Consider the following 14,031-nt stretch of genomic DNA (forward strand, 5'->3'; position numbering starts at 1 on the left):
GGTACGAGACATAGCTTTCACTATGTCTTCGTACATGGCTTCGACCTCTTCGTCAGTGTATGTAGACGTTGGGGCATACACTTGTATAACCTTCAAGGCATACCTCTCGGTTATCTTTAAGACAAGGTATGCCACCCTCACCGACACACTGCCAACCTCCACGACATTGCATCTGAGTGACTTGTGGATCAAAAAGCCGACGCCACCTTGGGATGCTTGGTGTCCTTCTCGGAAGTAGAGTAAGTGACCGGCATCTAGTGTCATCGTGTCCTCGCCCTGTCTTCGGATTTCTGATAGATATTATTATTATTATAATAGATCTAAGGGTAAAAGTTGAAATACTTAGAAGTAACCACGACATGCAAAAATGACACTAAGCATCTAAAATAATAATGAAAGAAACCAGTGACAGATTTTTGACAATCAAAACGCTTCTATATTGAAATATATTAATACATATTATCTCTATGGCAGCTATATGTCTGTTCGTAACTGTTAATTGTTAATGGCTGTGTGTGTCCGGAACGAAGCTGAACGCCTGAATTTTTTTATAATAACGATGTTAATCCCCTGAAAACAGGGGTCTGGAACAGCATTCTTGAATTTCCGGAGTCCGAAAAAGCAAGAATGCTGTATAAACTTCTTATAATAGGATTAAACCGCATAAACTCGATTATAATTCTGTATTTTTAAGCTCCTACAGGAGCCATGATCACTATGTGCCCAAACTCCTTAAAAATTTAGATTAACTGTTGATTGTATTTGTGCCAAATGGGAGTTTTCTGAGACCTTTAACAAATTACATAAAAGTGAATTCGAGTGAACCGAGCACGTCTTTTACGATTTATTTTTTGTGAATGTTTGTATCAGAGCTTATAAGGTATGACGCTAGAAAAATGCGTTACGCGTTTCCCCCACGGGAACAGTGGGGTTTATGTGGGGCTCGCTGGTGTCCTAGGCGCCGAGTGCGCCCCGAACATCGGAACATCCACTAAAAAAGCAGCGGTAGCCTTTCCGTCTTAACGAGGAGCGCCACGGGATCGCTTGCGCATGCTACCGTGACGAAACATATAATACCTGTGTTAACCGCCTTCTGCCAGAGTATAGCCATACGATCTTCAACACCATTAACACCATTGGGTATCTTGATGAAGTTGCCTTTCCCGAGCTCCTTGTCCTTCTCGTGGAAAGTGCAGTTGTCGCTGGCTATTATTTGCAAATCGTCACTGGAATATAAATATTAAAATATAATTATAATAATCGACGTGACATTATAAATTCGATATGGTTTTGTTATGTTTTATGTCTGTATACACTTTTGTAATATAATGTAGGTGGTGTAATATATTGAGTATGAGTATGTTGCGAGTGTATTTTTGTGTGGTGTAGTAAAATATGGTGTTGTGTATTGTCGTACTGTTTACACTGATATCAAATATCGGCTATAGCTTGGTGTGGTGAGGTGTAACGTGGTATGGTTGAATTTAGTGTATCGTGGTGTGTGGCGAGTAGTGTATCGTGGTGTGTGGCGAGTAGTGTATCGTGGTGTGTTGCGGTACACGTATACAGACTGCGCGAGCGCGTCGACGATGGCGGCGGGCGTGTCCCGCGCGCGCAGCGGCGGCGACAGCACGTGCGCCGCCGCGTGGCGGAAGCACGCGTTGCCGTAGTGGGAGCCTGCGGTACGACACGTACATTATACTAACGCACCTTTTTTATAGAATGGGAAGGCGGACGAGCATATGGGCCACCTGATGGTAAGTGGTCCCCGACGCCCATAGACATTGGCATTGTAAGAAATGTTAACCATCGCTAACATCACCGATGCGCCCCCAACCTAGGGAACTAAGGTGTTATGTCCCCTGTGCCTGTAATTACACTGGCTCACTCGCCCTTCAAACAATACATATGTAGAGTTTGTTTACATAAAGTTCAACCCAGTCACCAGATTAACCGTATCTATTTTTATGACAATGCTTTCATTCTTTGAGGGGGTTTTCGTAACTTACTCCATAATATACAACAAAAGAACCAAACTACCAATTAAATGAGTTAACGAAAATAGTTCAATTAGTTTCGACATTCGACAATCAGCCAAATACCAAGTATAAAATTAAGTTTTATAATTTAATGATAACATTTATATTTGAAATGAATCAAAACAATGAGTCGAATGATGAATGGAAAAATGATTCTTTCGGTATTTTTTTTATTACCGTGTTCTTGTTTATATGATAAAGAAACCTAAACAATTATATAACAAAATGATTGAATACAATTACGGATTTAGCTATAAATTAATATTGTTTAGGGGTGTGATTAGTTAAACGATGCTGTTTTATTCTTTCAAATGTCAAATCAATGATGAGAAAAAGAGACAAATCACTGGGACTAAATATCCGCTATATAAGTAAGACCGCTAATGTGTCTAAGCTATTATAACAGATAAAAAATATCTACATACGATTTAAAACAAAAAAAAAGTTATTTTAAAAGCTAAGGACCCTTTTACTCCTTAAGATTTTTTGATAATAACTTTGTGGTGTACATACCATCACTACCAATGCTAGCGGCCAGGGTTTCACCGATCAACGGCTGCTTCTGCCGAGTCCTAGCGAGACGGAGAGCTTGGACAGCGCTCTTTGACATCATATGTACTATGTAGAGCGGAGAGTTCATCTGAAAAATACAGAAAATTTAGATTTTGAGACATACGTTGTTTTGCTGACTGTAATATTTTATTGTGTTGTCTTTTGAATGATATACCTCCAAATAAAATTTGTTTCTAATATTTTTAGTAAACATCAATTTTTGCCTTAATCTATAACAAAATTCCTTCACCACTGATGGTGAAGTAAAACATCGTGAACAAACCTGCATGTGTCTAATTTCATTGAAATAATGCCACATGTGTATTCTACCAACCCGCATTGGAGCAGCGTGGTGAAATAAAAAAAGGGAGAGGAGGCCTTAGCCCAGCAGTGGGACATTAGCGGGCTGTTACCGTTTTATACAACAAATATAATGTACTGACTCAAAATAGTATGGCCTACTGCGCAGGAAATATTATAATGCGTACAAGTATGTATATGATAAACACAGACTCACTCTTTATTTCTTTACTCTCATAATCTGATGGGATGGCAGACTCGACAGGAATAGGAAGAGAGCACAAGTGCGTGTTATAGCAGGTACACAGGTTTCTGTTCGAACCCTGATTGGTATTTGTATGTATATATTAATAGTTTTACCTGGTTAGCGATGACACAAGCTCTGTTGACAGCCTCAGCCTCAACTTCCTCATCCCTGGAGAACGCATGACCCTCGGGGCCGGTCACTCCCGCAGCCAGCAGCTTCTCAGTATTGCGAGCTATTATACTGCCGTTTTCAGCGTGAATCTGCAATTATGACGTCGATTTTTATACAGATTGTTTTAAACGCAATGTAATGATGATATTATGATAAAAGTTAAATGACTTTATGATTTAATAATGCATTCTAAGTTTATAAAATCACGTTAATAAAATGCCCTATGAAAGATTTTCATGCGAATATATGGGCATTATACTCGTGTTATGTTAACTTAACTGTAGCCTTTTTTTTAGCACAGAAAAAACATGGTACACGTTTCCCCCACGGGTACAGTGGTGGGGGGGAGGATGTGGGGCTTGCCGGTGTCTAAAGCGCCGAGTGCGCCCCTAACATCAGAATACCTACTAAAAAACCAGCGGTACCCTTTCCGTCTTAACAAGGAGCGCCACGGGATCGCTTTCGCATGCTACCGTGAACTATACAGCCTGTTCCAATCTGAGATCTGCTCAAGATAAACAAACATTGGATTTACGAATTTCATGCAATTTGCTCTTGATCAATATATTTAAATTAATTACTTCAATCCACCATTGAACCACTTATATCCATTTTAAACTTCTATAGTTTCGATATCAACATCGAATTAACGAATGAATGATGAATGTCAAAGATTATTCTCGACCAAATATCGCGTAAATTTAATGTCAAAGTTGTTTTTTTTACTACTCTTGTGGTTGAAACAGACCATACAAATCTGATTATTCAAAACAATATATATATATTGTTGTTTCTAAATATATATATATATATACATAAATATATATATATATATACATAAATATATATATATATATATATATATATATATATATATATATATATATATATATATATATATATATATATATATTTAAGAAGATTCCTTAAAAAGTAACCAATAATTTTAGACGAGAAGATTTTTGAGCAACTTTATGAATACCCCATCTCATCCCGTGGGGGGCGTAGAAGTCGACCCGAGGGAATATACACCAGAGAACGGACAGCAGCGTCTCTCTGAGTACTATGACTAACTTACTGCGATCGCCAACCCGTCTGCCAAGCGTGGCGATTATGGCATATCCCCTCATGATTCGCGCAACTAAACCACGGCCCCTAGTCCCCGGCAGCCCTGCTATTCCTAGCCTTGGTAACAGCTGTGGTAACGGCGGGACAGGGGGTGCTAAGAATCCCCGGCAGATTTCGTGTTACCAACACCGACGACCTCTGGCCCTGGCAACATATAACACGCGTACACTGCGGACCGACGAGAAGATCATCGAACTGGAGGAAGAATTGAGCAGGTTACACTGGGATATCGTCGGATTATCCGAAGTCCGAAGACAGGGGGAGATGATCCTGAAATCCGGTAACCTTCTCTATTTCCGAGAGGGCGATCAACTGTCTCAGGGTGGTGTCGGGTTCATAGTCCACAAGTACCTCGTTAACAACGTTGTGAAAATCGAGAGCGTGTCGGCTAGGGTGGCGTACTTTATACTCAGAATCACCAAGCGGTATTCTTTGAAGGTCATACAGGTATACGCGCCGACTTCGACACACTCCGACGATGAGGTTGAGGTCATGTATGAGGATTTATCTAAAGCCATACATACCAACAAGACTCATTTCACTGTTGTAATGGGGGACTTTAACGCGAAGCTGGACAAACGATACGGTGATGAGTTAAAGGTGGGACCTCATGGAATTGGAGACCGCAACCCTCGGGGCCAGATGTTGGCCGACTTTATGGAGAAGGAGGGACTCTTTATGATGAACTCCTTTTTCAAGAAGCCAGGTCAGCGTAAATGGACCTGGGTGAGCCCTGATGGGAAAACCAAGAATGAGATAGACTTCATCTTGTCGACGAGAAGACAAATATTTAATGACGTCTCCGTGATCAATGCAGTCAAAACTGGGAGCGATCACAGACTCATAAGAGGCTCGTTAAATATCAATGTTAAACTCCAGAGGTCCCGACTGATGAAGTCTACGCTCCGACCATCACTTCTCGAAATCCGAAATCCCGAAGCCTTTCAGCTCGAACTCCGAAACCGATTCGATTGCCTAGCAGACTGCGAGGAAGTGGACAACGACAGGCTTGTGGAAACTGTCCGTACGGCTGGGTCTAAGACCTTCAAGACCAGCCGTACAAAAGGAACCAAAAAGATCTCTGCCTCTACCCTACGGCTTATGGAGGAAAGACGGAAAATGATTCTGACGTCCCCAGCTGATGCTGCCGGCTATCGGCTGATCAACAGACAGATTTCAAAGTCTCTAACTCGCGACACTCGCCAATTTAATACAATGCGCATTAAAGAGGCCATTTAGCGGAACAAAGGCTCTAAAGTGTTCGCCAGAGATCTGTCTGTTGGTCAGAGTCAACTGACAAGGCTGAAACTGAGGATGGCAGAATAGTCATGTCAAGATCTGAGCTGTTGGAAGAGGTTGAGAAGTTCTACGGTCAGCTGTACACGACAGCTCAATCACCTGTCAGTAGTCATGCTGCAGATCCCAGAGCAAGACTAACCCGACACTACACTGAAGATTTTCAGGACGTCAGTCTTTTCGAGATTAGAATGGCTCTCGGACAACTCAAAAACAACAAGGCACCTGGTGATGATGGTATTACAGCCGAGCTTCTGAAGGCGGGTGGTACACCGATCCTCAGGGCTCTTCAGAGGCTTTTTAACTCCGTCATTGCCAAAGGTCAAACGCCAAAAGCATGGCACGGAAGTGTGGTGGTACTTTTCTTTAAGAAGGGTGATAAAACCCTTCTGAAGAATTACAGGCCCATCTCACTGCTGAGTCATGTTTACAAGTTGTTTTCGAGAGTCATTACGAATCGTCTCGAGCGAAGGCTTGACGACTTCCAGCCACCCGAACAAGCCGGATTCCGGAAAGGCTTTAGCACCATAGACCACATACATACGCTGCGGCAAGTTATACAGAAGACTGAGGAGTATAACCAGCCACTTTGCTTAGCGTTTGTGGACTATGAGAAAGCCTTTGATTCGATCGAAACCTGAGCCGTGCTGAATTCTCTTCAAAGGTGCCAAATTGATTATCGGTATATCAGGGTGTTAAAGTGCTTGTACGAGAACGCCACCATGTCGATCCGACTCCAGGATCAGAACTAAAAACCTATCCAACTACAGAGAGGTGTAAGACAGGGAGACGTGATATCTCCGAAACTGTTTACCGCTGCATTGGAAGATGTTTTAAAGCTTCTGGACTGGAACGGACTTGGCATCAATATCAACGGCGAATACATCACTCATCTTCGATTTGCCGATGACATTGTAATTATGGCTGAGACCTTGGAAGACCTCGGCACTATGCTCAATGACCTCAGCAGGGTTTCCCAACAAGTAGGTCTAAAATGAACATGGACAAGACGAAAATCATGTCGAACATCCATGTTGCACCCACTCAAGTCAAGGTTGGAAATTCTGCACTCGAAGTTGTAGACAACTATGTCTACCTAGGTCAGACCATCCAACTAGGTAGGTCCAACTTCGAGAAAGAGGTCAATCGTCGAATTCAACTCGGCTGGGCAGCGTTCGGGAAGCTACACGATATCTTCTCATCCCAAATACCGCAGTGTCTCAAGTCGAAAGTCTTCGACCAGTGTGTGTTGCCAGTCATGACTTATGGATCAGAGACGTGGTCGCTCACAATGGGCCTCATAAGAAGGCTCAAGGTCACTCAAAGGGCAATGGAGAGGGCTATGCTCGGAGTTTCTCTGCGAGATCGAATCAGAAATGATGAAATCCGCAGGCGAACCAAAGTAACCGACATAGCCCGAAGAATTGCTAAATTGAAGTGGCAGTGGGCGGGGCACATTGCTCGCAGAACCGACGGCCGCTGGGGCAGAAAGGTTCTCGAGTGGCGACCACGAACCGGAAGACGCAGCGTGGGCAGGCCCCCTACAAGGTGGACCGACGACTTAGAACGAGTCGCGGGAAGCCGTTGGATGCGGACAGCGCAAGATCGGCCAACGTGAAAATCCTTGGGGGAGGCCTTTGTCCAGCAGTGGACGTCTTTCGGCTGGTGATGATGATGATGATTTATGAATAAATATATTTTAGTTAATTCTCAACTCAAATACAATTTGGCTATAGTTATCACACGAAACAAGAAAGCCGAGATGGCCTAGTGGTTAGAACGCGTGAATCTTAACCGATGATCATGGGTTCAAGCCCGGGCAAGCACCACTGAATGTTCATGTGCTTAATTTGTGTTTATAATTCATCTCGTGCTTGACGATGAAAGAAAACATCGTGAGGAAACCTGCATGTGTTTAATTTCATTGAAATTCTGCACATGTGTATTCTACCAACTCGTATTGGAGCAGCGTGGTGGAATAAGCTCCAAACCTTCTCCACAAAAGGGACAGGAGGCCTTAGCCCAGCAGTGGGAGATTAAAAAGGTGTTACTGTACTGTACTGTACTATCAAACATAACATCTTAATTTGTACTCACTAGAGGCAACGCCTTCAATTCGACACATGTCTCCATGAACTGGCAGAGCTCGTAATCATTCAGCATCCAGGCATCCTTGTAAGACATAAACATCTTGAACGAGTTGATGCCATGCTCCGCAACCAGCTGCTGCATTTCTTTCTTCACAGATGGCGACCACCAGGTGACACCGACGTGGAGAGCGTAGTCACAGCACACCTGAAGGAAGATTTTAAGATGGTAAGTAAGGAGGTAGCGATAAGTGGTCAGTGAGCCATAGGCATTTTAAGCATTATCTATTCACTGCTCTGGAAATATTGGAATTTTAATTTATGTAATCTTTAAACCATGTAATAATTGACTCGCTCAGTGTTCTCGATAATAGATTAATCATTTTTATATTAATATTTAGAGAAATTGAAGCCTGAATCTTTGATATTTATTTTGTGTTTGTTTTATATGTTTCACTCATAGCTAGTCCATAATATATTATGACATTCCAAACTTAAAATAAACGGAATATTCTAGAACGCCTCACGTAGTTTCATGACCACATTCTACATATTTACGAAAGTTTAACTGCTTTACTGTTACAACTAAAATTTAAAAGCGGACGTTTTTAACGGTCAACAATAAAACCAACTATGTAATTTATGAATATACTTTCACTAATTTAAATAGTAATTACTTAGTTTAGGGGAAATGCATGTTAAAACATACATATAAAAGTATTACTTGAATTACACTCGAAAACTCGAAAAGCGGTCACTAAAACGGTATGCATTTTAATTGAGTGAAAAGTGATTTCATACAGAACGAATTGATTTGTTTTTCACTCGATTCCCCTTAAAGTATTGAAATAATAGCTTATTCCTACTCCGATTGGAATAGATAAGTATAATATGTTCAAAATAATGAGACATTTTATTTAAGATTTTATAGTAGACCGCGTTTGCCTAGGAACTACCAGTGAGTACCGAATAGCTAGTAATTTAAATATACTTATAGTCTATATAACATCGCCTACACTAAGGCTTCTATGGAAATAAAAACATAAACAATTAACTTAATTAAAATAATAGAATAGATAAACAAAAAGTAAAGATAACGGAACAATAGTGCTTCTAAGATCCTCATTGAATAAATAATGTTTTAATTTTAACAAGTTGATACAAGCATTTAAAAAAAAACAATTATCAACTTAACCGGTATAAACTATAAAAATCAGACTCGTATAATCATTATTCATGTATGTTCAATTCATAAAAGTTACGACCACGAGAAACCGCGTAGTAGAGTTAGAAGAGTTGAGTTTTATCACAGACAAAAATACTAGATAAAAAAGTCTGTCACAGTGACAAGAATTCTTCCATACTTGTGACTGCGATATATATCGCTACGGTCAAAATAAATATTCATAAAAAACAAAATTATTTAATATTATTAGGCAATAGCGACTTTTTTTACCCGTGACAGATTTTCGCTGTTAGTTCAAAAATAAATATTTACGTAATTACGATGGGTCATTTAATTAAATATTATCTTAACTTCATTATATTCGCAAATCGCATTTTGTACCAATTAAAAGATTTATTCGATAAAGTATTTTAAATATGGGTCTTGACCAGACTATTAGCCAGTCAACACCCTTTCAAGATAAATCTTGTTTCATAACGACAAGACGTCAATACTAAAATAACAGCTCTCAGGCACCCTACTAAACCGAAACAACCAAACGATAGCGCGATTTAAAATACACCCAACGCCATCTATGAGCTGCGGGAACGAACTAAATGCGTAACTTGCTGAAATGTTAAAACGGCAAACTATATAAATATTCAGACAGAAATCTTTTTTTATGTTTGTTTTATAAGCAATTTATAGTGAGAATTTTTTCACTTATATTTTCTATAAAAAGGTTCAATTTATTAAAAATTTAATTAAAAAAGGTATTTTCAAATAAATATTAGTAAATTTCACAGATGATAAAAAGTATAAGTGGTTTTTCAAAGATTTATTTTATATCATTGTAACAATATTGTTGATTGACGAAAATCAGTAGCTACTAAGTTTCTTGCCGGCTTACTTGGCAAGAAACTCTACATTTTTATTTTTTATAGAATAGGAAGGCGGTCGAGCATATGGGCCACCTGATAGTAAGTGGTCATCAACGCCCACAGACATTGGCATCGTAAGAAATGTTAACCATCGCTTACATCGCCAATGCGCCACCAACCTTGGGAACTAAGATGTTATTTTGCGGCAGAATATCTGAGGAGTGGGTGGTACCTACCCAGACGAGCTTGCACAAGGCTCTACCACCAGTGAAATACATTCCGAATCGGTGGCGTATTTCATACGCTTACGGTTTTAACACAAACACTTCGTTAAATCACTGATACAATATCAACCGTCAATTGTTTGTTTTATTGAATTTATATTGAATTACTGTCGTATTAAGTATTTTAATATACTACTAATGCGGCACTACGGTATATATATATAAAACAGATTTTATAAGTAAATTACTTTATTTTCATTAAGACAGGTGTAGTATTATTTATTTATAAAAAATATTTATTTTGATCTGATCTAAAAACAAAGACAAATAGTTGAATAATGGTATTGTATGTTATTCGTTTTATTTTTAAATAAAGGTATAAATAAAACAAGTATTTGTGAGATTACATTGTTTATTCGTGACAATGCAGAATGTAAAGGACAGACGTACAAAAATTATAAAACACTATAAAATATGATGCCGATTACAAAGATAAATAACGATTCAAAGGTAATAGTGTAGAGTCTAATACAAGATATAAGATCTTTGGTTACACAAAGTTCGTAGGAAGTATTTTAAAAATATCAATTACAATTGATGATAATAGATGGCGTTACTTGTACAAAGTATGTCGTTAGAGAGTAGAGAAATAATGTTAAGTGCTAATAATTCTAAGAATCTTAAAATAATTAATTTATACTTATTAATAGCGTCAAATAACATTTTCAACTGGAACACACGAATAGGTTTTATAATAACATTATAATAAGTACAATAGGTTTCTACAGAAAAGATTTAACTGTAATGTTAAAAATAATTGTGACATCTGATACAAAAATAACATAACATATAATAGCATATAATATATCATTCAAACGAAGAACACAATCACATCTGAAGCTACCAACTATATTATTTTTCATTAATAATCTTAACTAACTGTAAAATATTAGACCAATACAGTTTGACACTACATGAGTATAAAATTTTAATTTCAGAATATGTTTTGGCTAGAAAATTACAAAATTGTTTTTTTTTTCTACTCGGCTAGAATTATAAAGTTTAAATAAATTTTTGACACTATATTATAAATAAATGCCTTCCTGATAGCATTCCATTGTTACCGTTAACGTCACAAGTACATTGGCATTTACAGACTTATTATATTCAATGGTATTAACAATGTTTAATTGCTATATATTTTATGATAATATTCATTTAATTTGGCCTTATTACTAAGTAGATTTTCGTGTGCAGAAGAAAATTTATTCTTTTTTAATATTGGCAATTCCTGTTTTCAAGAAAAGCTTAGAAACTCTAAGTGGCCCATATACGTCGGACTATTGAGGCTTCAATAATTTACTCGTTTTACCTTTGTATTACACGGTCAGCCATTACACAAAATAAATTGCTCGTTGGCTTTCTGGTTATTAAAAAATAACTCTCCAAAAAGTTCTTAGTGAAACCGGATCAGTTTTGTCACATTTTTTATTCATAATTTATTTAAACTTTATAAAACTCCACATTCACTATTTGGTCAATTATAATTCCAATACAAAATATTGTTAAACATCTTAAAACGCTAATAACATAAAAATATTTTTTTACCATGGTGTAAAAACGTTCGTCTAAATCTAATTTTGTCTATGGAATCAGTCTATAGATTAGAGAACTGAATAAATAAACGCGAGTTATATTTTCTAGAACTACATGCATAGAGTAAGCATTTCTAATATACGACGATATAGTTACATAATTTCTCATAAAGTACATAAAAAAGAAATGCCATTCAATTATTGAGTTAGACATATTTCGTCCAATCGAAATGCTTTGATGTAAAATTAATAATAAATCTAAATTATATATGTAGTAATAATAGCCCATATCCCACTGTTGGACAAAGATCACTTAAGTTTCAGTGCGGGCGAAAAATCATAAAAGTATATGAGTTATATAAAAAATAGAACTCAGTATAACATAAGGTGAAATCATTTACCCGTATTTGGGGAAAAATGGTTCATTTTTATCAGTTGTTTACACATTTATAACCGTTGTGAGTAAAATGCACTATACAAGCTCTCTAAGTATAGCACATTTTGTTTTGTCAGTCCATACAAGTATTTGTACTAACTCGTATGAAGTTTCTTTTGGATATAATATATTTGTGATAGAACCCACATTTATTATAAAATTTTTCTTCACTGCATATTTTACTTTAAAAAAAACCTCACATTTTATATATGCAATTTGTATTATCAATTGTCATTTTTAGATATTTTTTGTGTCTTATCTAATCAATAAAATCAAAAATATTGTTATGAAAGATTTTTGTATGAAATCTTATAAACAACTTAAAAATTGTATTTAAAAAGCAAAATAATATATACTTCGATATAAATAAACCGATCTTATGTTAAATTATGTGATTATAGCATATATAAGATAACGTAGATTGGTTCCTGAACGCTCCAAGCTCAAACACAAATGCGCTTTATTTGTGAAAAAATAAAAATAAAGTCCAATAACAATAACGGAACAAAATTCCTTACTAGTAAAAACCATATGCGTTGGTTTTCAATTATATGTCAAATAAATATTACTTTTCTTATAAACTCCTTTATTCATAAAGTTTATTAAACAATATCATAAGATTGTGGTATTAAAAACGGTCAATTTTATTTATTATATTATATAATTTAATTCAAAATACACTTTTTCAAAGCTTTTAGGGGCAATTTCGTCATTTTCAGTATGTTAGTACTATGTTGTTTAAAAAATGTTTATGAGTAAAACGGTTTGTATTATAGAAAAGTGAAATTATTCACAATTATCCTGTTTATCATAAATATGTTTACAAACTGGTTCGATATATAGGTATGGTAGATTCATAACATATGTATGCTTCTATATAAAATATAGTCATTAACGAATACAGTCAAATGTAATTATAACGGTTACATTACAATCACCTTAATTTTTATTTATTTTATTTTTCCACAAACAAGCATAACTAGCGCCGCTGCAAAGCAATCTTCAGTTCCGGATGTAACCGGTTTCTATCTGTTTACCAGAGGCCGGATGATTTCCCGCCCGGAGGGTTTCGGACACGCACTGATGTTTTCGTGTCCAAACCTTCAAGTTCCTCTGTGAAATTGAAATTAATATAGAGTTATTTATTACAGAGAGTAGATCTTTAATAAAAACAAACTTAGCTTTATTTGCTTAAGCAAAATAAAAATTGTTTTCTTTTATAACAATTTCAGAACACGTTGTATTAATCTCTAATCGTCTTTCTCATAACAGATTATAAATAAATAAAGCTATCTTTTTCTGCACCGGAACTACACACTCATCAATTATTCTCGACAAACAGTAATTTGTATCATTATGTCCAGCTTTACAACGGTGTATTTACAGGCGCAATACGGTGTAATATACTTCTTACAGTGCACGTGTCTATGTGTCAAGGTGAGCAATAATATGATAGCAAAGCATTATGTGTGTTAAATATAAAAAATTTAGAAAATACTACTTATGATACTTTGACAATATCAGCACAGAGTAGTAATGATAGATAAGATAATATCTATTATCTTAAAAAAAATCTTCTACACATCCGGCTCGAAGGACCAAGTTTTCTTTTTTGATGTAATTGAACAATAATTTTGAAAGAAAAGTAATAGAAGAAAGTTTAAAATATTTTAAGTTCGATCGTAGAACTTTTTATAACCGATTCCAGACATCAAATCATTAAGTATTAACAGTTAAGTATTTGTTGTCTTGCTCATCATAATTCTTCATCATTAAAAATGCAAGATTAATCTACTGTTCTAAAATATAAGAGTCACTCACTGCTGATAGAGAAGGTGGAGTTTTGCAAGTCTCGCTGTCCAGGCTCTCGCATCTTTCGTCCGGTGGGAGTGCTGCAGCCGGACACCGAC

General features: G+C 36.8%; 1 protein-coding gene across 14 annotated transcripts in view; it reads right to left on the reverse strand.

Moving 5' to 3' along the window:
- The window catches only part of LOC126777874 (dihydropyrimidinase), a 230,501-nt gene that overhangs the window by 80,791 nt on the left and 135,679 nt on the right, over positions 1-14,031 (reverse strand). For 2 of the 14 annotated variants that reach the window (XM_050501151.1, XM_050501142.1), the window contains exon 14: positions 13,060-13,234. The exons of the other annotated variants lie outside the window; for them this stretch is intronic. In XM_050501151.1, coding sequence (XP_050357108.1) covers positions 13,155-13,234 — 80 coding nt within the window. In that variant the 3' untranslated portion in view covers positions 13,060-13,154. Of the gene's footprint in view, positions 1-13,059; positions 13,235-14,031 lie in introns of those variants that run through there. 14 annotated transcript variants of the gene reach the window in all.

The sequence above is a fragment of the Nymphalis io genome, chromosome 24, assembly GCF_905147045.1.
Source record: "Nymphalis io chromosome 24, ilAglIoxx1.1, whole genome shotgun sequence".
NCBI lineage: Eukaryota > Metazoa > Arthropoda > Insecta > Lepidoptera > Nymphalidae > Nymphalis > Nymphalis io.